A 27,323-nucleotide genomic window follows, 5' to 3' on the forward strand; every position below is an offset into this window, starting at 1 on the left:
TCTCTCTCTCTCTCGCCCAACTGACCACAGCAGCTCTGCAAACTTCATCCAACTTAATTTGGGCGTGGTTTTGAACCTGATATTTTCATTGGACCGCGCTGCACGTCCGTCAGCGCCGCTGCTCCCACCTTTGCTTTTAAATTGAGTGCGCATTGGGCAGTGGACCTGTGGATGCGATGTACAGCTGATTGTCGCACGCTCCGCGGATAACAGTCACTAAAATGATTAGTGCCAAGTTTCTCAACCCGCACGTGCCATTATGTGAATAAAGCCACGGGACACGATACTGGGTGAGACATCGCTTCTTGAGGACTGACATTTTGGAGCATTATTGGTCCTGTCTCCTCGCACGGGACCTGTTGAACGTCACCAGCTCGTGCCTGCTCGTTGCGCGCCACTCCGCACTATGTTATTGTCCACGTTGGTCCTGTTCACGTCTCACGTCCTCGCGCCTCTGCTCCTCTGTCACCTGCGCCACGCGTGCGCACAGAAACCCGGCTCAAGGGTGAGTACCTTCACTTTATGGGATTTATTTACATTTAGAACGAATTCTCAAACTGTTGCGAATATGATGCTGGAACTTAACCTGCTAAAGCATCCGCACCAGGGCTTATCACTGCATGATGTTTTGGAAAATTTACAGACACTCAATAAGGGCAATAAATCACATTTATTAATTGTGAAGTTTAGACGATGTTAAAAACATTTCTAATTAGACCTCATATTATGTTTACTTCCAGCCTCTGTAATGATTTAAAATAACATCATATTGGCTAAGTAGCCTACTACATAATGCAGATGTAGGTTTATGCTTTTGTTCACATATAAAGACCTATTATCAATTGCTTGACTAATACAAGAATCTTTGTGTCAGAGTGAAGATTCTCTGTTTATGGCGCTGCTACATTTCACCTTAACTTTGCTCTTTCTTTGAATTTGTGCAGTCCAGGTGCAAAGTGATACAAGTCAGACTAGAGGACTTTGTTTTAGTTGATAAATCATGTTGAAGCAGTCCTTCAGAAAACATGGATGGGATTTTCAGAGAGAATTGGTGATTGTTACATTCCATTGTGATGGACTTGATATGAGTCTGGAAATATCAACACTGATCTGATTATCAACACTTACACTTAGGCTTACTTATTTTTGTCATCTCAATTAATGTGGACCCTAAATTGGCTTGTTACTGACAGATGCTTTTGAAGCTTGCTGTCTCTTCCTTTGTCCATTTAAGAAAGTATTCCAAGTTTCCATTCACTTACAAGGGAACGAGGTGTGCTCTATTTAATAGAAAATAATATTAAAAGTCAGAACAGACAGAATGACACTGCTCCTCTCAGTCAACTGGATTTGTTAATGCAATTATTAATTAAGATAAATACAAAAATAATCTACATAGTGCATAAATAACAGCATTCTCCTTAAGTAGAAATAGTCTAAGAGTACTTTCTAAAAGCGTAACGTTTGCTAAAGAAGACTAGTCTATTGTCTATTCTCCACCTGTAAATGTTTCGATCGTTTCTCACGTTGTTTTAAGACTTTCTGTGCTGATACTTCCCTAAAGGCACAATGATGCATCCCATTCACATCCTGCTCATTTCTTAGGAAATTAGTCATTGAGAAACTTAATAAAGCTGAGTCAAACCAAAGCTTATTACCTGATGGTCATGTTTAGGTCATTTTATTTTCACTTTGTGGTTTATAAATTATTTCATGAATATCAGGGATCAGCAGATCTGGTATTAGAACAGAAAAGGCTGGATTAGTGCATCTCTAGCTGGAATATTCCAATGTATGTCATTAAACATATGTCTTGCATTTATTCAATTACAGGTGTTTCTAGTGCTCAAAAATGCCCTTATGTGTTTAAAAATAGCTAGAGGGTTGAACAGAGCCACAAATAAAGTTTGATCTAGGGTCTTGAAACAGATATGTAATGTACTAATGCAGGTGGTGACTGTCTCTTTGTGTTAGAGGCACATTAAGTAAATACCAGGCCCTCTCTCATATCTCTGCTTAATCCTGTAAGAGGAGGTTAGAGGAGCAGGATACAGCACAGAGACAGTGACAGCATTAGTGAAGATATAATAGATGCATTAAACACAATCAAACAAAAACTTAACTGACCAAACATTTGAACCCTTGTGCCTTGTTAAATTTGAAAATGTGTGTATCTGAAGGCACATTTATTGTGATAACTTTGGCTGTGGTTTTTCAACTGCCATGAAAATGTACTTTTACAGGTTCAAGACATGTGAGTTTCATCCTGTTTGGATCTATTGTTGAGTGTGTTTTAGAAATTTGTGCATCCCTGGACTTCCATTATAAAGGTGAAAATCATTTTTGGTGGAATTTTTAATTTTTCTTGAGTAAACCCAATGAATTTTAGTAAAAATTATGTTCCAACTTTTCGCCCCTGTCCTCATAAAAATATGTCTATCTTTTTACAGATTTTTAGACATATGTGAATTTCTTCCCTATCTGACCAATTTTGACGACATGAGAAGTTTTGTAGTATCCATTGTAGTATCCATTATAGTATCCATTATAATCTCATTATTTGACCCCCCTTTCAAAATCAAGATGAAACAAATTTTGACTTCAATTTTTCATGTCTCTGCAGTAAATGAAATTAATAATAATAATTAAAAAAAAGTGCATCTTTTTTAAAAGTTTACCATCACCAAGTGTGGAAATGAATGATTAATGACTATAGTGTAGCGCTTTGAGAGGCTTTGAAAAGGGCAGTGTAATCCATTATTATTATTATTATTATTATTATTATTATTATTATTATTATTATTATTATTATTATTAAAAATATGCCTACTTCTAGCCTCTCCCTCCATGACCTCCACTGTCACCCTGTATATACATAGTCACATTTGGACAATTCATGCCTGGAAAATCAGATGAAAATACTAAAAGTCATAAAAATGGTTTGGATGTGTTGGTAGTGAATATTTCTTTTTGTCTGAATGGTTGGAGTAAAAAAAAAATAAATAAATAAAATAAAAAAATTCAAAGAGTGTTTCTGTTCAAATCATCAAAAACATGGATTTAGGGACAGATTTAGAGCTGGATAAATATCTTAATTTAGTACAATTTTGAAAATCTCTCCAATTTAACTAAATTTGAGGCTGTTGCTGCTAGAAAATGTGCATTAAAAGATCCATAAATTGTAAAAATAAATAAATTTCTTTTCATTTTTTGGAGTTACAGTATACACTAATATATGTCAATATATGACAGTACAATTTTACATAATTTTATGTAATTTTCAACAGAAAAACATGAGATAAAAAGGCAAAAAACATTTTTAGGCTTTTAATAAACATTTAATAATGTGAGTGGAATGGATCACAACACAACAATCAGGATTTATGCAAAAACAACAAATGCACCAAACTCAATCTTACCACTAATGTTCCACACCGACAGACCAGACACACCGACAGACCAGACACACCGATAGACCAGTCACACTGATCATTCACACTGATTACAGTGAGAAAATAAAAAAGTCCTATAATGGACTTATCACATTTTTTTCAAACTGACAGTAGGTGGTATGACAAAAACTGGCATCTAAGGGGTTTATAAATTATGGTAATAATATTATAAAATTATAATCCCAATATGTCATTTTACAGACAACCTCTTCATGACAAAAAAATAAAAATAAAAAAAATAATTGAACAATATGAATGGTGATTTTTTTTTTATTTTTATTTTTTTATGGTAGTTTAAAAAAACAAAACAAAAAGAAATACACAGTTTGTACGAAACACTCCCAGGGTACACATTTTTTCTACAAGGAGTGTCATACAGAGGTCACAACTGTAAACAGTTATATTTTTATCAATTTGTTTGAGCTTTTATTTTGTGGAATTCAGAAATCTATTTTGATACAAACTATTGAAGTACAACAGCACATGTTTGCTGTGTCTTTTCCCCCACATCATAATCTTCCCTTGCCTTTCAGTTCTGACTCTGTAGCACTTTGGGTTTACATCAGATGCCCTTCTGCAGGTGCTTTCCTTTTTAGGCTCTGAGCTGTTGTAAATTGTCTTAACAATCTCTGGATAAGTTACAACCAACTTGTAGAGATCAATTTGAAAAAGTGCTGTGACATATTATGAGGCCGAATAGTTTTGCACTGGCTCTTTGCTTGGACTGTTGCATCAGCAGCAGCCATGATAAGGACCATCCGAACTGATCAGTAAAGTTAGGAAAGAGAAAGGAAAGGAGACGTTATGCTTCCTTTTATAGCTCCTTTAACATAGGAACTCAGGGAGGTTCCCAACCAGAGCCAAGTATTTATGAGGCATCACACAATTCACTGTGCAGATCAGACCAAAAGTTTCCAAATACTCATTTACAAGTTATACGCTGCAGCAGATTATTAATTACAATGTTAAATGTGTTAAATGCATAGCTGAGAAGCAAAAGAGAAGGGAGGAGAAGAAAGAACAAGGAAGGAGGTATTTTTGACCCATTTCAGATTGGGTCCTGGTTTAGTCCTGGTGTAGTCATGGATTAGTTCCCAGTTGAGTGCCAGTTTCATCTGTTTGATGTGGTGATTATGTGAGTATGAACACACCCTTACAGACACGTTTTAGCACATTTCTGATGGATTGCCAAAATACATCAAGATAGTAATTTGTGGATAACAATTGTGATTGTTGTAAGCTAAGATGTACAAGCACCAAATGAAACATTTACTTTTAAGTTTAAGGTTAAGAACACTTTCTTTTATTTCAGACAGTTTCACCTATTATGCAGATTTTAAATAAGAGACACATAATCTTTAAGGGCTTGTAGTGTACCTGATTTTTTCTCATGGAAAATTTGTCTTACCCCAGTACAAATATATTGTATAAGCAACTCTTGAGATCAAAATAAGTCTGCCATGTGCTGCCTGCATCTAATTAAAAAGCATTTTACTGTCCAATAATCAAGAAGTGTTTTGTTAGCATTGTAGTTGTTGTTGCTTTACCGTTATGGCAAAACTCCACTCTGATCTCTGAGAGTTGTGAAAACCCCTTATTATATATATAACTGGGTTAAGGTAAGTGAGGAATAACATTGGACGACTGCAACGTGTTTAAAATGAACTAGTTCTGTTTTTCACGTTTTAAGACCATAAAAATCAGGTACAGAGTCTTTAATAGTCATCATAGCAGATGGTATTGGGGAGGTCTTGTGCAACAGCCAATCAAATTTGTTCTGCTGACTCCAGATCAGTGATTTCATGCTCAATTTCAGCTCAGTGTAATCAGTGTAATTAAAGCCAGACTGTGATTCCAGTGTTCATGGATCACTGGGATGTCACCAAACCATCTCCTGCCCTCGAGATGGTCCTGATACAACTGTCTTTTCCATTAGACAAGAAGACATATGTGAACTCACTTTCCATTCAGATTACAGACTCAATGAAAACTCACTTTTTGTCTGAAATCAAGGAATAGTAAATAATTTATACCAGGACTAAACCATGACTCTCAAAACAGACACTAAACTACTACAGAAAAAATCAGGGCATATCAAAAACTGAACAAAGAAAGAGCATTGATCCTTCTCTCCTTTTTCCAGCTCCTTCAACCTGTTTGTTTTATGCTGCCGTTACTACACCAACCACGTGTGCTTTGCAATAAAAAAAAAGAAACCCAAAAACAACCACATGAATTTCAACAAAAACTTGATCTTATTTTATCTTAAAAGGAGGCTGTGGTAAAACTTACAATCAAACCCAGACTAAGCAAAACCAAAAAATGGAAATACTGTTACAGATACAGATATAGAACTTAAACTGTAGTAGTCTGCTGTGTACCAGTAGCAGTCCTCACACCACAATTTGAGAAGCACTGCCCCCGTTGAATCACCTCCTCACTACCACATACTACAGTATTTAAGCTGGTCCTTTGATATGAACAAGTGTGTGGTCTGACTCTCTGTTTCTGGTTATGGTTTGGGTCTATTGTAATGTGGGACACACTTCAGGGAACTGATTGTTCCTGAGCCAAGATGCAGCATTAGTGACAAAAGAGGAATGCTGTTAATCAGATTTAGGAGCGTTTCCGAAAAGGAAGTGCCCCACCATCACTCGCACTTTCATTTTGACTTTTGCTTCCTGTGTCTCTGGATGGATAAAGAACTGTGGTAATTAATAAAGTGTTTAATCCACATTTAATCTGGCTGAACTGTGCACACATAACTTTGCTTCTAAATATGTCTGCACAAAATTGGCCAGTGCTACTGCCTTTTTGTTACCAAATTATAGATGGTAGTACTTTACTGCACTTGTGTAACTGCATGCTAATTTATTGCACAATAAGTGAAAGTGTAGCTACATATGGTAATTACATTGAAAAAAGACTCATCTGTTACTAGAGTTTACCCATCATTATGCCATCATATTATCATGCCATTGCAGTGGTGACAAAAGTATGACTTCTATGTTTAAATTTTCTGAATACCTTTGCATTTAAGATGGAATATGCCTTATTTATATCATATCATGTAGTTATTACTATAGAGACATATTGACACGTGTCAATTGACATGCACTTGGATGAAAATAACATGTTGCTTCCTGGATTACAACATAGTAACAGCTAATCCTGTCCATACCTTTTTTATAGAAAGACCACCGCGTCCGTATTTTGCAGGTATTTTAAGCAGATTTTAATATAGCAGGTGAAGAGAGTGCATCTTTACCATAGGGCTGTTTACATTTAGTGATCACATTTGTAATGTTTTATGCCTTGGGCCCATCACCTCCCACTCTGTACCACACACACTTTTCACCTCCTGTGTGAAATTACTCCATCCACCTTTAAGAGCCACTTTGAAAATGCCAAATTACAGGCTTCTTTTTTAAGACAAAACCCAATTAGACATTTTAGTGGAACAAATGAGAGAGGACTTGGGGGTGCATGTGTTCCCTTATGTTGTGAAGTAATTGAAACGGTATGAGCGATGGCATCTGCTTTATAGATTTCCTGAAAACTAGATGCCAATTAGCTCTTGCTGTTAAAAGTACGTAATAACAGATTTAGAGATGACTTAGGTGTGTGGTGTTCGGTGACTTTTTACAGCTGTGGTTTGCAGTTTATCCTTTCCTCACGTTTGGAGATACAGTGGATAATAGTGTGGAAATGAGATGGTACTTTTCATGATTGTCAAAATGCAGAATGTTGGCTAATGTGATCCAAATGATGAACAAGTCGTTTGTCATCCAACGTTTGCAAAGTTACACAAGAGGTCTCAAAACGTGTCACTCTCAACCCTGTATAATTTTATATAATTATACCAATTCAAGATACAAAGGCCATGTTTTTTGTGTAGTAACAATTGTGTGTGATAAGTGGATGTTGATTAGACCACTTGCCTCACACAGAGACAGAATAAAATCTAACATATTCGTTTATTAGGGCCTGAGCACGAATGTGTGACTCACCCTATTGTGTTTATACAATTTTGAGGAAAATGGCAAAAATCAAGCAGTAAACAATAATGTGTAGGTATTTAAGTGGTAGTCTAATTTTGAGTGAAGACCCCGAGAAAAAATATTGAAAGACGGCTCAGTAGTGCCACCTCAAAAACAGATTTACATTGCACCAATGGGAGACCGACCCAAAAGAATGTCATCGTAGACAAATGAAACTTAACATTAAAAGAAAGTTCACGTCAGGACATGTAAAACATTATATTATAGCCCCCCTCTTCAAGAAGTTGGCCATATTGGAACAAATTGACATCTCCTCCAACAGTTTTTATCAAAAACACGTCAAACCTGGCCAAAAGACATAAAACCCGTGTGCAATAAAAGGTCATCAAATAACTTTTAAATAAAATGCTGGACGTGGTCATGATGGTTTTTCAACTAAATGTAAATTTACAGGAAAAAAGCTGCATTTCACAAATGTTTTCGGATATGAATGAAGCTGAGCTGGACATAATGACATGCAAATTAGGGCTCTACTTTTTAGGATGGCTCTATAGCGCCCTCTTCAACTTTTATTAAAAAAAAAAAAAAAAAGCCAATCTATTTGTTGTGGACTTTTGAAAGAATTTACAGAGAGGCTCTTCATAATAGGTAACAATGTGTCAAAGTCGCATCAATCGAAGTTTTATCATTTGACACAGGAAGAACATGCAAACTCCACTCAGACAGGCCCTAGAGCAATAACTACACGGTTGCCTGTTTACTTCTCACAATTACTAGATCAATTAAACCCCATTATTGGAGACATTTGAGCTATTTTACAGGTCCAAAGAAACAAACATGGGGCCATTATGTCATGTTACCTGAGCATTGAGCAGACAGTCTCACCACAGCTCCTACTCAAGTTCAGTTAAAGTGCTCTAATTTCAGTGGTTTGTTTATAAGACTCCAGTCACTTCCAGTCTTTGTGTTCTTTCTTTTGCCAGGTCTAACTGTCCCTGCCAAACCAACCACAACTGATTACATTCAAATAAGCAAGACGGTAAAAGCCTGATAGTGGTCATGGGATATTTTTTATTGCCACTGTCCCCAGACCACAGTAAAGTGAAAGTAGCCAAAACCACTTCATTTGATGATAACGTCTGACTACAGTTAAGTTTTCCTACCTGGGTCGCAGACAGATGCCAGTGTCTTTAGGTCTGCGGCGGTGTGGATGTAAACCAGGTGCAGTGACCCTAGTCTGTTCTGTTACAGTGCAATGTGTGATGGTGACTGTGACGCAGCTCAGTGAGTCAGCAGCTTCAGAGAAACAGGGATTATGTGTAAAGCCAGACAAAAGTACTTCAGACATAGCAAAGATAAACTAAATAAGCAGTAAGTATTCAATGGTTTGGTAGCACTTTAGCACAATTAAAACAACTTCAGCTGACCAAAGTATGGGAGAATAACAATAGACAGTTTCAGAAAATAGAATCTTAAATCAGTTTTAAAGGTGCACTGCTTCTCTGAAAGGTTCCACAGTGACATTAATCTTACATTTATTCAGTTATTGGTGTTTTTATTGTTCAAGGAATGCCAAGAAAATTGCATTCTTACTGTGGCTTGTCCCTTCAAGTATATATAAACCATAACTTGTCTCAGGTGACAGGTGACAAGCAGATATCAATTCCACCATTAGAAAAGTTACGTAGTGGACCTTTAAGTTAGTGGGATATTAGAATCTGTAATTGTAGTTGAAAGATACTGAGATTATACTGTCGACATGGCCTACAGAGGAATACAAAGCAGAGATTCACAGAAACAGATGTATTTATAGTAATTATACTTAGTTGGTTTGAGTGAACAAGTAGCACAGTATTGTTATGAATTTTTTCCAGGCCCGAGGTCAGACCAAACGTATTTGTGTTTCAAAGAGGTGCAAACATAACATACTTCCATTAAGTGGCATTATTTTTTTTATTTTTTAACTCAAGGTGCAAACATTTTTAACTGAGATTTGACACTTTTGCACGCCAATAGACCCGGGCCTGAATTTTCCAACTGTTTTTATTCTACGTTCTACTGTGAGTGGCTGTGAGTGGCTGTGTTAATAAATACATGCTGCAGTGAAGTCTGATACGCCACAATGAGAAAAACAGATTGAGCAATACAAAGTGAGAAAAATTTAAAATAAGATGAGTACATGTAATGTATAGTGTGTGACATTTATCTGTGTACCACTTGTTTCTAAGTATCCTATAATTTTTTTTAACTTATCTTAATATACTTAATCTGACCATTTTATACCTCTTATTGTCAAGATATGGGTCTAGTGTGAGCCACAGCGAGGTACATGGAGACCTCAGATAAGAAACCCACACATTTGATTCACATTTTCCACAGATTTTACAAGTCCCTCTGAAAGTTTTATCTATCTGAGTATCTGTTTTGTCTTTATGGGACAGGGTTGTGTGGGTGGGATGCTCTGACTAAAGAATGATCAGGACAATGTAATACCCCAAATATGTGATTTATGATGTTATTGTGAAGGTGGATATCCTTTAGTGCTGTGAGTCAGGACCAGGACTTTCAACCGTATTAAAGTTTGGATTTAATCGTGTAATCTTGTGTAATATAGGATCTTTAAAGCCTGTTTCAAAAGACTGAGGAAATAAACCAAATTGTATGCACTATCAGCATTTTCTAAGGGCTTCTTTGACTGACTGATCAACAGGTTCTTATATTTTCTATCTGATTTCTGCTGCTAGTTTGTTGATTTCGTGCTTTTCTGTCACACACGTTTCCCAAACTCCTCCAATTGGTCAGCCTCCATCATGCTCTGAGTGAGTAACAGCTGGACTTAACCAACCACAGTGAAGCATAAACTCTTAGATTAGATAGTGAGTTTCCTTATAAAGACTGTATACAGTGTACATGACTTATGAGAATATAGAAAATGATGCTATACATTTTTGGCACATCGCCCTCCCTGGGCGACTATGCAGACCAGCGACTAGTGACTATGCAAAGTATTGTATTGTTTCATCAATTAATTTACTTTGAGATAATGGATTACAGTATAGGGTTGTATAATACTAGATACTCAGTATCTAGTATCAATATTAAAAAAGTCACACCAAGAAGCCAGAAATGAACCTTTCATGAACAGCTTTAGAGTGATCTTTCTTGAACTGTAGAATAAGACCACATAGTCTTATAGGGACCACTGTGGAACCCACCTGGGTGACTGAGGGATTACACAAATATAAGAGCGCATGGTAATAAAGAAAAGTACTACAGTTTATTGTTGTTTACTGTCTACATAAAGATGTTTTTAGTGTCATTGTGGTATCAGGATCGGTGAGTATTGAGTCTATTCTTAAGTATGAACATCGAGTAGTATAGTGGTAATTACCACTCATTTTCTTATTCACTCATAAGCATTTGAACACAATTATATATTCCATAGACAGTGGAAGTAAAGTGTCTTGGCCAAGGACACTACAGCAGTGATAGATCGACTTTATGCTTTAGGACCCTTATTTAATTGTTTTTAGACACCTGTGTCATAAAAATAGTGCCTTCAAAGTATTTTTCATGTAGAGAGTTGGATACAAATGTTCCTGCCTGTTTAGGATTATAGAGTTTTGTGCACTTTGACAAAGCCAAGATGAGGATGTTTCATCAATGATAAACTGATGTCCTCCTTGTCTGCACGGGCTCATAAAGACTTAAAGATTTACTCCATCACTCTGGGGAACAGAGCGCCGTGAAGCCAAAACTTAAATCACATTAAACTGTCTTGTTCTAAACAGTGGGATTTCAGTAGAACACCACTGTGTTCTCTCCTTTTATTTAAATAACTGCTTTATTAAAATGGTATTGACCCAATGGAAGTATCGTTTTTTTTTTTACTGAAGGAATAGGAGCAGTTGTGTGTTCAGTATCTGGCAGAAAATCTTTGCTTTATGAAACGTTTAGACCTCCAGTTTTAGGACCACCCTGACGACCATAACTTCTGCTATTTCTATTGTAGATAATAGTGTTGTCACAATAAAATCAAAATGAAACATTTATAAAACTAACAAAGGGCTCAATAGTCAATACTGATTTTGATACCCTTATTATGACAGAAAAAAAAAGATGATTTGTTTTTCAGCAGTAAATAATAATAGCTTGTTTAAAGTACCTGTATATAGTCTGCGCTCTATTACAATCACATTTGAACCTGGGCTCTCAGTGTCTTAACCTGCATATAGATTTTTTTTATATAGATTTTTTTTTCATTCTTGGTACAATGAGAGGCCATGCCTCATGTGGAAGCTCAAAACTCCAGAATTAACTCATTGAGCTGCAGAGGCTGCACTAACACTGATTAATAATTCCTAACCAGGTTAACAATGTGGTTTTGTGTCCACATGTACCACATGTAGGTACCACACATAGTCTGTCCTTGATTACATGTAGCCCATTCGTCAGTACTATTGGTGCAAACATGAAGATGACTTTTGTGCAGTGCTTGGGGACTCTTTTCAAGATTATGTGCCTGAATGTTAGCCAGGAGTACCTAGCTGGAGGACTAATGCTATTGTGCATGCTTTATGTTGATAGAAGTAACCAGGACAAACTCAGAAAATATTCAAATGAGCATTTAAACTTGATAATAATTATCCAACCACTAATTTCTGCAGAACTAAAACATATTTCAACTTGCTGAACTGGCATATATATATATTATATTTATGTTAATGTAATAGTCCTCTATGGTCAAGAATAAAATATTCCAATTTTATTTAAATTTCTTAGGCTGTAAACAAAGCTTCACATCCATCTTAATTTTTCCACAAAGACTCATGCTCGTGTTGATAGCTTTGACAGTCGATAATTAGTCTTATATTACATCCTGTCTGCACCATTGACCTCAACATTTACTCGGCCGTAAACTTTTTATTTTAGTTGCTACTATGATATAACGCTTTGGGGCTGAAGTGGCTCCATATTTTCCATCTTACAAATTGGAAGAAGCCAGAGGAACAAGGTCTGCTGCACCATTATCAGTCCCTGTTGTATTTGATGTAGTTCATTTGTTTTGGACTGGAGTGATATTTGCTCAGCTCTTGGCAAGTTGATTAACATATCATGTGATAGATTTAGAAATGGCTTCCAAGTCTGTCAGCACTGGCAGACCAGTTTAAATGGTAAAATCCCAATGAGGACGGTAAATAATTGATGTTTTTTTGACCTGCTGCTTGTTTCCATTTGAAATTATTATTATTACAAAGTCAATATAAAACCAGAGATGTGGGCCAAAGTATGACATAAAATAAAAGTAGTACAAACACACAGCTGCCAGTGGCTTATTATATTACCATCATAGACTATTGCAAAAAATGAACACTGCATGACTAAATATAAATACCTTGGATGCTGGTGAAATACTGTAACAAGACAGATAAAAGTAGATGTCAGTGTTTTATTTTTTGCATATTTTTTACTTATTTATTAATTTATTTGAACACAATTGTAACTAAATGAAGCCGTAACAATATTGGCTTAGGGTGTCTCTTGATGGAGTGTACAAGTTTTCATACATAAAATATGAAACTAAACTAAATTGTACTGAAACTAGATACTCATTTGAGCCATTATCAGTACCAAAAAAGTCACATTCAAAGCTATTTCCTGAATAGCTTTAGAATAATCTTGAGCCACATAGACTAATATACGCCAAGGGACCACTATGGAACCTGCCTGGACGGCTGAGGGACTACACAGATATAAGACCACGTGGCAATATAAAAGAAAGTACTACCTTTTAATGCTGAAAATGGCATAATATTGTCTAAATAAAGGCCATTTTCTGTTATCATCATGGTATTGGAATTGGTACTGAATATCAAGTTTGAAATTTTAGTATTGTGACAACTCTAGAGTCTATATATAGTCCAGATAATGATGTTCAATTCCTAAATTAGCGGCTATATATTTCGTTGTTGCTTCTTATTTCATTGCTGTTCACTCTCTTTAGCTTTATGCAGTAATAATAAATGACAGCTGAACACAGTAGTCAAAGCAATTAATTCTGTCAAACTAATATTGTCCTCATAAGATTTTTATTATTAAAATGATATGATACAACCGAAACCTCTGTTCGTCATAAACTATGGATCATTTAATTTTCCAGTGTCAGCTTTTCCAGTGAAATAGTGTCAGTGACATTTCCAATCTGATTTTATTGGCAGCTGTATCAGAAAGGAGGACATACATGGCGGTTTTACAAGGCTTAGCTAACTTCTCCCATCTCTGCTCTGTGTACTGGTTGTAACCAATATGTTCAGAGCACTTGAAACTTCATGATTCATTGTTTGAGAGGGACTACAGTTTTATGCAGCTTTTTCATGACATCAGCGGCTTGGCTGTCTGACCATCTACTGCTCTGATTGCTCTTGTGTCAAAGAAAAGTCCGTCTCTTAGCAACTATTTTGGTGTTGTCCATAATATATTTATAATGAAGAAGAGGTTTACACGTCATAAAGTTTTGCTCCTGACCTTGGATTATTGATACAAGTGGAGCGGATAAATAATGGAAACTTATCTCATTTGTTGCAGGCGATGTGTTTTTCCAGCACATTTTTATGCTTTGAACCTGCCATAATGAGACATACAGGCTGTATAGGCATGTGCACTGTTGGAACATATTTTAACAACTATGGATCAAAGATGGAGAAAACTCTACACAGAACAAAAAAAAAAAAAAAAAAAAAAAATCACATTATTAAATTTAAATATCAACTTGATTTAGTTGCAAGAAAATTTGAACAAATTAGGTTTTGTTAAAGGCACATTATGTAACTCTTCTTGTGAATGTTTGGTCACCTACTTGTCTCCATGGAAATTGCTTTGCTAGTAATATTCCACATCATAGCAGTAAATGAATCTATCATGCATGCATTTGATTACCGATGTGTTTATTGCGCAAAAATGCTTTGAAAAACATGCATTGTTATTGTGAGTTTAATGCCATACTGTGGAACATTACAGGCAAAGCAATATGAACTCCCTGGAGACAAGCAGGTGGAGGATTCCTGTTAAAAAGTGACATAGTGCACCTCTAAATACACTAAACTATTTAACATAACTTGACATCAGACAATCCCAGTGAGCACAGTTCTCTTGTTTTACAAATGTAATAATTTTGCTCTTCTCTAATCTTTTAGGTTTTAGATGAATTTAGGTGAGCGCCGTAGCCAAGTGTTATTACTGCTGTCAGAATAAGGCCGTAGTCCAACAATGATGCTTAATCCAATCAAAAAAACATAACCACTAAAGTCATGAGTGCTGTTCTTGAGCCATCTGAGCCAAAGATCAATTAGATACATGGGAATTTGACTTCAGAGCAGAGATGTACACGCCCTCCTTACTGCGCCTCAACAAAGAGAGACAGAGACCGAAGAGAAAGGGCCAAGAGAATCGTGCGTCCAATTTGTGTTGGTTTGGCAAAATGTGAATACGGCTTTTGTTCATAGTGAAATCCAGAAGTCGGAGAGGCAAACAAGGAATACTATAAGTCTGTTTGAGAAGACATTATGCAATTTCGTTTGTTTGAGTTTTGAATTTTCTAATGCAAGCAATCAAAGCATTACTCCATCCTCATGGTTTGTGGTTGCAATGATTAATTAGAAAGTGATGCTACTGTGTATTGTAGCTGAAATTTCCGGCTTAAGAAGCGATTGGTTGAGGATGTGGAAAAGGGTATGATTGATTGCAACAAACAGTAGTGGAATGTACCATGTTTCTTGTGCAATTTATGCTTCATTATTCTGTTGTGAATGAAGGAAAATGTTTATTATACTAGGATATGGGGACTGAACTTTTTGAAACATTGGTGTCATATAATATCAAAAATTCAATATCATTCCTGCTTCTGTGTTGAGTTAATGCCTCAACACAGTGATTTGCCAAATGTTGTTCCTCATTCTTCATCTCATTTCACTCATTTCACTGTGCTGTTTTGTCTAATATTATCTAAATAATCCTTACAGCCTTATCTCTAACATTGCTAATCGTTGCTGTATGTGTGGTTGCAGTGGCTGATCGGGGACTGGGACAGTCACTGTGGGCTGACGTGCTCCAGGACTCAAGGCAAACCCGTGTGTGGCTCCGACGGCCGAAGCTACGAAAACAGCTGTGAACTGCAGAAGGCACGCTGCAAAGACAAGACGCTCACACTGGCTCATCGAGGGAGGTGTCGAGGTGCCAGTTGAATTTATACAGGAGTTTATATACAACATCAACATTCATATAAGACAGAGCTAAAGTTGTTTTGTTGTTCAGGTAAAAACTGGGCAAGAATTGATCAGCCGGCTGTTGCGCCAACCACAGCTTCAGCGGTGAAAGATATTGATTATAAAGGTAAAATCACACTCTTTGTGCCATAAACACATTTTCATATTCAAAAACTGAATCAGTGGTAAAAATCCCTATAGAAATGACAATGTTGTATGCAGCTTTTTTTGTCATTTTAAAAGTTCACAATGGAAACTTTCTGGTGGATGATATGCCACCGGCTTATCCTTATATGTTACTGCTTTGCCTGGAATGTTAGAGAGAGCATTTAACTGAGCTTCTTCCATTTATTTAAATACAAGCACTTTAATAGCAAAAAAAAACCCTTGATAAACATGCACTTTTTTAGTGAGTGAGGTCACCTCTCCGCAGGGCTGACCTATAATTTGGGCTTGTGGTGCCAGCGTACATTGCCAGTGGAATTCCTGGCAAAAGTAATAACATCTCCATGGAAACAACCAGCTGGCGGTCACTCCATCTGAAAAGTGACCTATTGCACCTTTATAGTTACAAATAATTACCAAGAGAATTTAGTTGGATAAGATACAAAACTTTTATGTACCACAAGTTGCACCCACCCTTTTATTTATTAACCCAACAACGTGTCTTGGCAGTTTCTTAAGAACCTCAAATGTGAGAGTATAGAGCTTACAGCAGAGATTTGCAGGTGGACAGTGGTCAAAGTTGAACTGAATGAGAAGATGTGTTTGATTTTCCGCTTCTGTGTCTCCGTGTAAACCTAACCAGACCTGCACCACTCACTTCCTCAGTTTCGGGATGCCAGCCTCTCAACAGCACTGAGATTGATAGGTCTGGAGTCAAGGTTGAGCTTGGCATTTCCCCCTTTTCCACCTCCTCCTTTTGATGCACTGTCTATTTGGAAAACAGAAAAACATTTTTGGATTAAGTCCTAGTTTCTTGTAAGGTAATGCTCATTTTTATTTCATAACATCGAGCTGTTCCAGGGAACTTTAAACTAGGCGAAGCTCATAGTTTTTGCACATTTAATGATCAAAATAAGGCTTTACTCAAATCTCTGTTTACAACGTCTGGCTTAGACTTGGCTGTGTGAATTTGATGGGATTACAAGACAAAACGCTAGCAACAAAACCACAATCAACAAAAGACACAAGTGGGTATGTCGGGCTCATTAACCCATTGTTTTAAACACAAAGTTAGCTGACGTCAGTAGATGCCATTTTAAGCAGTACAATGCAGGACTGTAACTAAAGAATATTATATCTTAGTAAATAGGAGTGATATGCAATTCATAACAACATATTTTTTATAATATTTAAAAATGGAAATAGTCAAAAACCATTGATGTAGTCTGAAGTGTGGAGGGTAGACTGGCTTTAATGGCATGAGCAGACTAGAGGCAAATTAACATGGACAAGGTCTGAAAAACAGATTAAGATGGATTTTCTATTTTTGCAGCAACAAAAGTATTTCAGTGCTGAATATAAATAGATTTGAAATTGTGTTGACATTTCACTCAGACAGTCAGACTGAGCTCAACTGTTCCAATAATCTCTACTCTGTGAAGTATCTCTGGCACGGCTGAGCGCTTTGCCAGTGATAATCTGCATTTCAAAGTGTTTTCATTTGTGTTTCTGGCGAGGTTTTTGTAGGCAGATGTAGCCATATCTTGAACAGATATTGTATTATATCACTATGGGAAAAGTCAATTTTAGCTCAATAATATGTATCTACTTAATTCAAAAGTTCTCAAACTTTTCACACCCAGGACTAAGTTGAAAAACTAGAACTATGTCAGGTCTGTAACTGGACTATACCAGTGCTAAACCAGGGCTAAACCAATGCTAATCCAGGGCTAAACCAGGGCTAAACCAGGGCTAAACCAGGGCTAAACCAGGGCTAAACCAGGGCTAAACCAGGGCTAAACCAGGGCTAAACCAGGGCTAAACCAGGGCTAAACCAGGGCTAAACCAGGGCTAAACCAGGGCTAAACCAGGGCTAAACCAGGGCTAAACCAAGTCTCTATCAGTAATCATGACAAAGATACTTAGACTAAATTCACAAGAACTACTGATGATCCCCTATACAACCAATAGTAAACCTGTACCCCAATCTGAAATTAACTAACCGTATTTATATAATGTACTGTGCTATTATTACCTCATTTAAAAAATCCTCACACTATTTATGGCACTATGTATGTCTATCTTCCAAAAGTCAATAAATACTTTTTCAAGAATTAAGTTTTAGTATATAAAGTTAGCAGTAAAGTTTAATAAGTTTAAGTAATATAGAATATATTGCTTTTGAATTGTTCTACTGACCTTAAAAACTTTTGAGTGTTCCTAAGTGGCATTTAAGTGAGCGGGAGGGTGTTAATGTCATTCCTTTTCCAATTTCCAGACATGTTTCCAAGTCAGCGTGGGCTCTTGACTGTTCATCTGAAGTCTAATATACCATGATGTATTTCACTAATACTAACACCAGCAATGACGTGAGACCATTCATGACCTATAATTTAGTGTGCCGTTAAAATACATTTATATGCTCCACTAGTGTCCCTTTGGCCTATTAGAATGTCCTATTTAAGTTTAATTATGTTCCGAGGTGATTCATCAACTGTCTGGAGTTGGACGGTAGGATTCATTTTTTCTTAGAAACTCAAGCAACAAAATCTTATAACAGGACTATGTTTTTGCCAGGCCCTATTGACATCTATAAAAGCATATTGGTACTTTTGGTTAAGCTGGAATCCAATTAATTTCTGTGACAAATAAAAAAAAAAAGACTTAGAGCTAACCATAGACTGTATATATAAATGGACAGAGATAACCCCTAGCCTCTGCGTTCCAAATAGGAAGTGAGCATGGATGCCTTTCCAGTGCCAAAGACTCTGGCTCCAGTTAACTTTCTATTGAAAAACTGTTGCCCTGCTGCTGTCAGGGTTGTCATTTTGGTCGTAAAATGTTTATATTAATCCACAAGACATGATTCTGGCATTTTTATTTGCTTATTTTGCTGGTGAATCAAGATGTGAACATTAATAACAGACCAATGAGGCACCTTCTTTCCCCGAGGTCGACTCTACTAGCATTAGCAACAGGTTTGATTGACAGTATTGCTAAGCGACCACACTCCTGCTAAACCAAAGGTGCGGGTGGGAAGGGGCTCCAAATTCGCCCCATAACTGCTCCCCTCGACGAGTTTCATCCGGCTGGAGCTGAACGCTATGGGTGACTCCCTAAACCCACTTCTTTTTACGATCTATGGTGCTAACATATTATATAAAGTAGGTTGTGTAACATGTTCTTGTGCGCCAACAAGTCAACAAATCTGCAACAGTACCCATTTCTGAATAGGGTTGTCTTGTAAGGTTCAATATGCTAATATACAGAAGTTGCCTCACAGGGCTTCATAAAATGTAAATTAAACCAACAGACAGTTAAAGAATCAAACAGTGAATCGGTCTGTAATATACAAGCAGATTAGCTAATGGTGCACAGTCTTAGCACAAGGTATTAATTCAAAAACGGCTAAACGTGTCACTGTTTAATGACCTCATAGTCCAGTCTGCTCTGATCAGGTGGTATCCATTCGAAGCAGGTCTTTGGCAGGACTCAGCTCTGTGGTCCTGGTCCGCTCCCTGGGGTCTATGTGTATTTAACTAAAGCAGCTCTGTGCAATGAAAACAGTAGTCGTTGATAGGCCTGTATTACTCAACCTTTCATCCCCTCCACACTCTTTCATATGTACAGTAGAGACATGTGCTTACATTATGGTGGTTAGTGCTGGCTTGAGTGATGGAGCAGATTAATGAAATTAGGCTAGACACAGAAACCGACCCCGCTGCCAAAAATAACTGTCTTTATTTTTACAGTCTCTTATAGAGGCAAAATGTGATGACATGCCTTCTGTTTGAATCCATACAAAAGGGTCAGTTAGTTATTGTAACAGACCAGTTACTAAACAATATAAATACTGCTTTATTCCATCAGCAAAGTTAAAATAGACTACATTCAGTTTACAAAAGTGAGAGGAAAAAGTCAGAGATGCGATGATTTGAGTGTTACACAAAATTAAAGAAACTCCTAAAAAAACTGATAACTAATAAACAATGAGTTAACATATATTATTATTATTTATTATTATATTATTACATTAAGATTGATTTAAGTTTGCATTTATTTCGATAAGATTTTACTGATATGCCTTAGCTCACTATTTCACCACAGTATGATTCAGTAAACACAGTTAACTCACGCCAGATAAGCAGCCTGTTCATCATTCAGTTAATTTAAACTCATTCAAGCTGATTTGACTCTTTTTTTCTTCGTCTTTATGAGCTTTGACTAAATTCACAGTAATCTGCTATTAAACAGAGTGATAAATATGTTTTCAATGAGCTGTATCTATCAACATTATTAACTGGAAAACAACAAATTGTAAAAAAAGTAACTATTTTCCAGTGTTTTTTCATTACCCTATCTGACCCATGTTGCAGATGGGGGACAGTCAAAATGCCGATCGGAGAGGACCCAGGCTCTGGAGCAGGCCCGCAGACCGCAGGAGGCCATGTTTATCCCCGAATGTAACGAAGACGGGACATTTGCTCAGGTCCTTCATCTTAATACCCCTCCCCATTCCCAGACCATGAGACAAAGACCATTGTGTCCAATAGCTGTTCCCCATTAGCAGTTTTTTGGCTTTGAGACCGGTGTTTTGTTGTTTTAACGCTGGCTAATGAAATATTATCTATCTGCATCTTATTTGTGCGTTTCATGTTTTATTGGTCCCAGGTCCAGTGCCATACGCTGACAGGATACTGCTGGTGCGTCACGAGTGATGGGAAACCAGTTAGTGGCTCCTCCGTGCACAACAAGACGCCAGTGTGTTCAGGTAGAAAATCTGGGAAATTCCGGGAAATATTTGGGAAAATTCATATTTATTCATAAATTCAAATTTATAGTTATCTAAATTTTGAGTTTTGCAAGTTTGGGGATGTTGTAGCATCTGCCCTGCATTAGTTCAGTACTAGTCAATACACACGCCAGTGAGTTCAGGTAAACAATCTGGCAGATTTATGAGAATATTTGGGAAAATTCAGTATAGTTACCTAAATTTTGAGTTTTACAAGTTTTGGGATTTTGTAGCATCTGTCCTGCATTAGGTCCATACCAACAAGATGCCAGTGTGTCCAGGTAGAAAATCTAGAAAATTTGGGAAAATATTTGGGAAAAATCACTAGAGTTACCTAAATTTTGAGTTTTACAAGTTTTGGGATTTTGTAGCATCTGTCCTGCATTAGGTCCATACGAAAAGACGCCAGTGTGTTCAGGTAGAAAATCTAGGAAATTTTGAAAAATATTTGGGAAAATTCACTATAGTTACCTAAATTTTGAGTTGTACAAGTTTGGGGATTTTGTAACATCTGCATTAGTTCCATACCAACAAGACATTGTTATGTTCAAGTAGAAAATCTTGGAAATTTGAGAATATATTTGGAAAAATTCACTATAGTTACATAAATTTTGAGTTTTACAAGTTTGAGGATTTTGTAACATCTGCATTAGTTCCATACCAACAAGATGTCAGTGTGTTCAGGTAGAAAATCTGGGAAAAGATTTGGGAAAATTCACTATAGTTACCTAAATTTTGAGTTGTACAAGTTTGGGGATTTTGTAGCATCTGCATTAGTTCCGTATCAACAAGACGCCATTATGTTCAAGTAGAAAATCTGAAAAATTTGGGAATATATTTGGGAAAATTCACTATAGTTACATAAATTTAGAGTTTTATAAGTTTGAGGATTTTGTAGCATCTGCATTAGTTCCATACCAACAAGACACCGTTGTGTTCAAGTAGAAAATCTGGGAAATTTGGGAATATATTTGGGAACATTCACTATAGTTACATAAATTTTGAGTTTTACAAGTTGGAGGATTTTGTAACATCTGCATTAGTTCCATACCAACACGCCAATGTGTTCCCATGGAAAATCTGGGAAAATATTTGGGAAAATTCACTATAGTTACCTAAATTTTGAGTTTTACGAGTTTTGGGATTTTGTAGCATCTGTCTTGCATTAGTTCCATACCAACAAGACGCCAGTGTGTTCAGGTATAAAATCTAGAAAATTTGGGAAAATATTTGGGAAAATTCACTATAGTTGTCTAAATTTTGAGTTTTACGAGTTTTGGGATTTTGTAGCATCTGTCCTGCATTAGTTCCATACCTCCAAATTAGGTTTAGCGTAATCAGAACAGATCCGATCTATGCCAAGCTAAAGCTACAAATGACACAACCTACATTCCGACCACAGATGCAGAATGAAAGCTACATCTTTGAGAGGTTAGAGGTCAGGTTGTTTGGATGATTCTCTCTCAAGAAGCCTATTCCATGTCATAAATATGCACTAATATGCTAAAAGTATGCAAACAAACCTCAAATCAGAAATGTAGTTAACTTCATGTTATGTGGGTGTTGACTGGAGCTTGTGTCAGCTACCAGCCTTAAAAAGCTTCATGGACAGTTAGTACATTATATTAAAAAATAAATAAATGTTAAAATACCATGACAGCTTCTAGTTAGAAAATATTTACAAATAAATTTTTTTACATTTTGATTTTTGAATAATGCTGCTCTCATTGTATAAAAAGGTCTCAGGTTGGGTTGGTCCAGATAGAGATTATCAAATTATTTTAATCGTGAATTTGTTAATCATTGCAGCTCTATTGTTGCATATATTTATATTTAATCTAAATATTCATAGAAAATGCATAAATTCCTTAGTTTGAATGTGCTGGGAGAAAGCGTGAGAAGTCTGCAGTGTGAGTGGGGTCGCTGATATACAATTAGAGGAGTCCGTCTGTAAAGGCAGAGCTGTGGCACATGTGTACTTCATGTGCCTACAGCAGGTGCTTGGGGTCAGACAGGAGGCTAATACCCCCCTGCTCCCCTCTGCCCCACACCCACAGCCTTCCGTCCGTCTGTCCGGGATGGGAACACTTTATGATAATCACAGTCATTTTCCTGTGAAGATAATACTGAGGCGTTTTGCCAGAGTTGAATTGCAGCGTCACTGGAGCTACATATGGAGCACATTTGGAGCAGAGTGGTGAAAGTGGTCGCATGCCCTCCTCTGCTCCTCAGCAGATGTACAAGTCTTCATTCACCAGGGTGTGCATAGTTTGGATTCATTTTAGCCTTCCCCAGCACTGCAGTTCAGTTCATGCATATTCTGGGTCTATTAAAATATACCAACAAGTTATCTGAGCACACAATTCAATTCCAGTTCTTTAAAAACACTCACAAAATGAAATGTTGATCCTAAACAAATATATTATGAGTATATTATGTTTTTTTTATTTTATGTTGATCCAAAGCTAAATAATTACATTTTGATTTGATTTAAAATATTAATAATTACCTAACAAAATATTTAGATGAAAAATGCATATAATAGATGAAAAATGCATATAATACATTCATATAGGATCGACATTTCATTTTGACATGGTTTGCATTATTGATCCACCCCATTGTCACTGTTGATGTTAGTCAGCTAAGATATGTCCCTCGAGTACAGGACGGAGATGGCATTTTGTTCCACTGGCTTTGTGGACAAATGGCTATATAGCAAAAAGTTAGTGATTACAGGCAGATCATTTCTTGGTAAAATTGTTCTTGTGCGTAAAATTGCTAATTTCCCTCTACCTGTTTCCTATCTGTCCTGCGTAAGATCCTGTATTTTTATTGTTTCTTGCAAAGGTATGTCTGTAACTCCTTTTATAAATGAATAGAATCAACTGGGACCGGTTTGTAGTCCACCTTCTTCATGTTGACGATCTTCACTAACCTTCTCTAAACCAAGATTCAAGTCAATCATGTCACATACATTTGCAGGAAACTACCATCAATTTATGGGAACTCTTGCTGGGACAAGTGGACTGTCAGGTAGTAATTTGATTTTAGTTCATTCAAAAATCTCCCTCTCTTTAAATAAAAACTACACATTTTTCCTTGTTCCCTGCATGCATCCCTGTTACTTGCATGTACCACTGGGCAATGAACAGTTTAGCTCACACATGGGTCAGATTACGCGGGTTTGTCAGTGTTGGGATAATGTGTTTTGGTATGTGTCCACCTTAAGTACTAACAGAATATACTCATCGAACTCTAATAAACCAGGGAAATCACCCTAACACTTGACGTCAATGGGGTCCACGCAGCACCTGTGTTTCATTACACAGATCAATTTTTAAAGCGATAGTATGTAACTTTCTTGAGGTGGAAAGTTGACTGCATGAGTCCATGGAAATAGAAAGTTAAAACCATACTTCGGAATATTGCCCATGGAGATAGATACATTTGATGCTATACTGTGGAATATTATAACCAAAGGAACAACTTGACTAGGCCCTCCGGTAGGCCAAAAAGAGTTAGGTTTGTGGAGATGCAAGCCCGCTCACAGTAAGGACACATGTTTTTCTATGATTTCAAAAGCAGTAAAAACATTCATAATAATAAAAAAAGAAACAATATGCTTTTATTTTAGTCTATTTTTGGCAAAAAGTTAAGAAGAACACTGCAACCCCCCCCCCCCCAAAAAAACAAAAACAAAAAAAAAAACAAAAAAAACAAAACAAAAACAAACAAACAAAAACAAACAAACAACTAGATTAAACAATTCTCAAAAAACAAACAAACAACAACAACATGAAATTAGGACATAAATATTGGTTTGAGTAGTTTTTAAAGATTTATTGCATCGTAATTTGTTTGTCAGTCACTGGCATTACTTATTTTTATTTAAAGCCAAATTATTTGCCATTATTGTTTTATGCCTAAAAATTTGAGAAAAATCTTGAAACCTCTCAAATATGTCACATAGCAAGTAAAATCTAAAAGAAAATTACAAAACCCAGAAAACTAATATTCAAGTCCACTTAACCAAGGCCAGGAATTCATTTTTTTGCATTGTAAGGTATTCATTGTTTAAACCGTGTGCCAATATGCTCTTTTATTTATTCACATATCTTTATTTATACAGGGAGAGCTCAGGAAGAGAACCTGAATTTTTTTTCATGAGCACCCTGTTCAATTACACAACAATACAAACAAAAACAAACAAAACAAATAACTACGGAGGACAATTTAAAACATTAAAAAACAGATGCAAGTGTGATTATAAATGTTTATCACCAGATTATTAAAGTGCATTAGTGGTATCTAGTTTTGCATGTCCTTGAAATGTATTAAATTTTTGGGAATCAAAGTAACCAAAAGCTTTTTTCCTATTTCAGTTCTAGTGCGGCCAGTTTTTAGACTTAGACAGTCATGAGATCCTCTTGTGTATTTGTCCAGTTGACAGATTTTATATTTTTCTTTCAGGCAGCCTATCGAGTAGTCCTTTATAAATACATTTTATAAAGTGTTGTTCTTTTCTGACAGATAGCGATGGCCAACCTATTATTTCATAGAGTGTGCAGTGATGGGTTTTTAATTCATCACCAGTTATGAAACGAAGGGCTGAGTGAAAGAGTGTATCTCAAGGTTTCAAAGTAGTGTTTGAATGCAGTTGTTGATTTCACATATGACATTGTGCGTTTTGTCCAGGGTCAGTGACAGACAAGCCGCCTGGTCCAGTCAACTCAGGCAGAAAAGGTGAGCTGAGATCTGCTGCAGGATTTGTGCATGACTTTTTGGTGTTTGTGTATGTATAAATCTCATATATACTATACTATATGTGATGATTGTACAAATATATATGTTATACACACACATACTATACACTATATATATATTTAATATACACTAATACCTTCTAATCAAAACTAGGCAAAACAGTCAGTGTAGAGTGAATAAGTAGACCCTTTGTTGTCTTTTAAGGAGTTCTATTACCAACCTTGTAAAAAAATAACATAGAATTGAAAAGCTCAGTCAGTTAAATGCTGTAGATGTCAATGCTGTTTGTCTCTGTTGTTTGTGGCTTGCATGTGATTTGACTGTTTTCTTAAGGGAAGTTGGAGATGCTTCAAAACTCCACCTTGGTGAGTATGTTATACAGGGACTGTGCCTTCACTATGTACACCAACAACATTTGGAACAATCAATTATAGCAATCAATATATTTATCCAACCTATTCAACTATTTACTTAGGACAGTCGAACTAGTAATTATCATTTCAGATTTCATTTGAATATCGAAAAAGTCCTCAAAATACCAGGAAATAAAATAAAAAGTAGGAATAAAAAAGTGAATAGTTACATGGTTTATTCCTTGTGCCAGCTGTGAGCCCATAGGTCAGAGGAGGGTTAAGGATTGCAGCAGTAAGAATATAATAAAAATCAAATCAAAAACAGGCTACAAATTAATATATTTTGCAGGCTGGAGTTTGCCTCTTGGAAATAAAAATATCTTTAGTGCCATGTGTTGGTGGATTCCTGAAGGCATGAGAGTAAATGTCCAAGCCAGGTTGTGATTGTGGTTGTGTAGTTTGTGTTGAATGTTAATTGTGTGAGTGTGTGGGTAAAGTGTGGACAAATGAATGATTTTTGTGTTCTGTGTTTGTGCATGTCTTTTGTCTGTCCTGTGTGTTGTGGCCGGGCCATGTGCAAATCCCAACCATTCAACAATTCTGGAGAGTAGATTGTATTAACCTCAATAATGGTAGTCTCCTTCCGTTTCTTTCTCACTCTCAACCCAGATGACGGCTCCAAGCCCACCCCCACCATGGAGACCCACGTCCCACCAGAAGGAGATGGTGAGTCCCGACCAAACGTCTATCACATTTCTAGTGATGATTTACAGTCTTTTATATGGAGGAGAGTCAAATGGCCTGAAACAAAGGTCTTTGAAACAATCACGGCAAAAAAAGTTTATTAAGGTTGTGTTTTTAGAAAGTGATGTATTATTTACTTACTTATGAAGGAAGTTGATCTAAACTCATTTGTGCATGTGCTGCAATGTTTCCCCTAAGTTTACTGGTTTGGCAGACTTCTGAAAATATTTAATTTCATATTAAAGCCTTAATTATTTGCAGTAATGGATTCTGAAGTTATGATCTAATGAAGTTATTTCTGGTGTACTTCTGAATAAAAGCAGTTGCAGCCAAAATCAACACAACAGTCACAGGAACAAACCTCACTGTTGATCCTCTCACTGCTTCATAACCCAGGCACAGTGGACACTCCAATGTATTTGTCAAATAGGCCTTAATGATGCTAACAGACTTATTTAAACTACTTGCTAGGTTTGGCTTGCATTTTGTTTACTCACAAAGTGCCACTAAGCATGAATATGCATTTTATTATTATCTACAAACTCGAGTATAACTTACACCTGAGCTGGAGCAGTATCTGCATCTTCTTCTGTCGCTGGAGAAGCAATGCTGCTACCAAGGCCTGTGAGTGGAAGCAGATCATGGAGAATGACGGAGTAGATTAGGCAGGCAAAATATGAGAGAAAATAAGGATTTCTATGAACACAGTAGGTTCTTATGGAATAGTGGAATGGATTTGGTGAAGATGTGCGTTGTGACAATAGATGATTAGCACCTCATAATTTGAT

General features: G+C 36.5%; 1 protein-coding gene across 3 annotated transcripts in view; it reads left to right on the forward strand.

The window, feature by feature from the left end:
- The first annotated feature begins 161 nt into the window (after positions 1–161).
- The window catches only part of smoc1 (SPARC related modular calcium binding 1), a 48,400-nt gene continuing 21,238 nt past the window's right edge, over positions 162–27,323 (forward strand). Inside the window, exons 1-8 of one of the 3 annotated variants that reach the window (XM_055230952.1) lie at positions 169–505; positions 15,517–15,682; positions 15,764–15,841; positions 20,256–20,368; positions 20,551–20,650; positions 25,370–25,417; positions 25,777–25,803; positions 26,428–26,517. In XM_055230952.1, the coding sequence (XP_055086927.1) occupies positions 407–505; positions 15,517–15,682; positions 15,764–15,841; positions 20,256–20,368; positions 20,551–20,650; positions 25,370–25,417; positions 25,777–25,803; positions 26,428–26,517 (721 nt within the window). In that variant the 5' untranslated portion in view covers positions 169–406. Of the gene's footprint in view, positions 506–15,516; positions 15,683–15,763; positions 15,842–20,255; positions 20,369–20,550; positions 20,651–25,369; positions 25,418–25,776; positions 25,804–26,427; positions 26,518–27,323 lie in introns of all 3 variants that reach the window. The other 2 variants (XM_033988876.2, XM_055230953.1) reach the window with 2 other exon arrangements.

Source organism: Periophthalmus magnuspinnatus, chromosome 22 (assembly GCF_009829125.3).
Source record: "Periophthalmus magnuspinnatus isolate fPerMag1 chromosome 22, fPerMag1.2.pri, whole genome shotgun sequence".
Taxonomy (NCBI): Eukaryota; Metazoa; Chordata; class Actinopteri; order Gobiiformes; family Gobiidae; genus Periophthalmus; species Periophthalmus magnuspinnatus.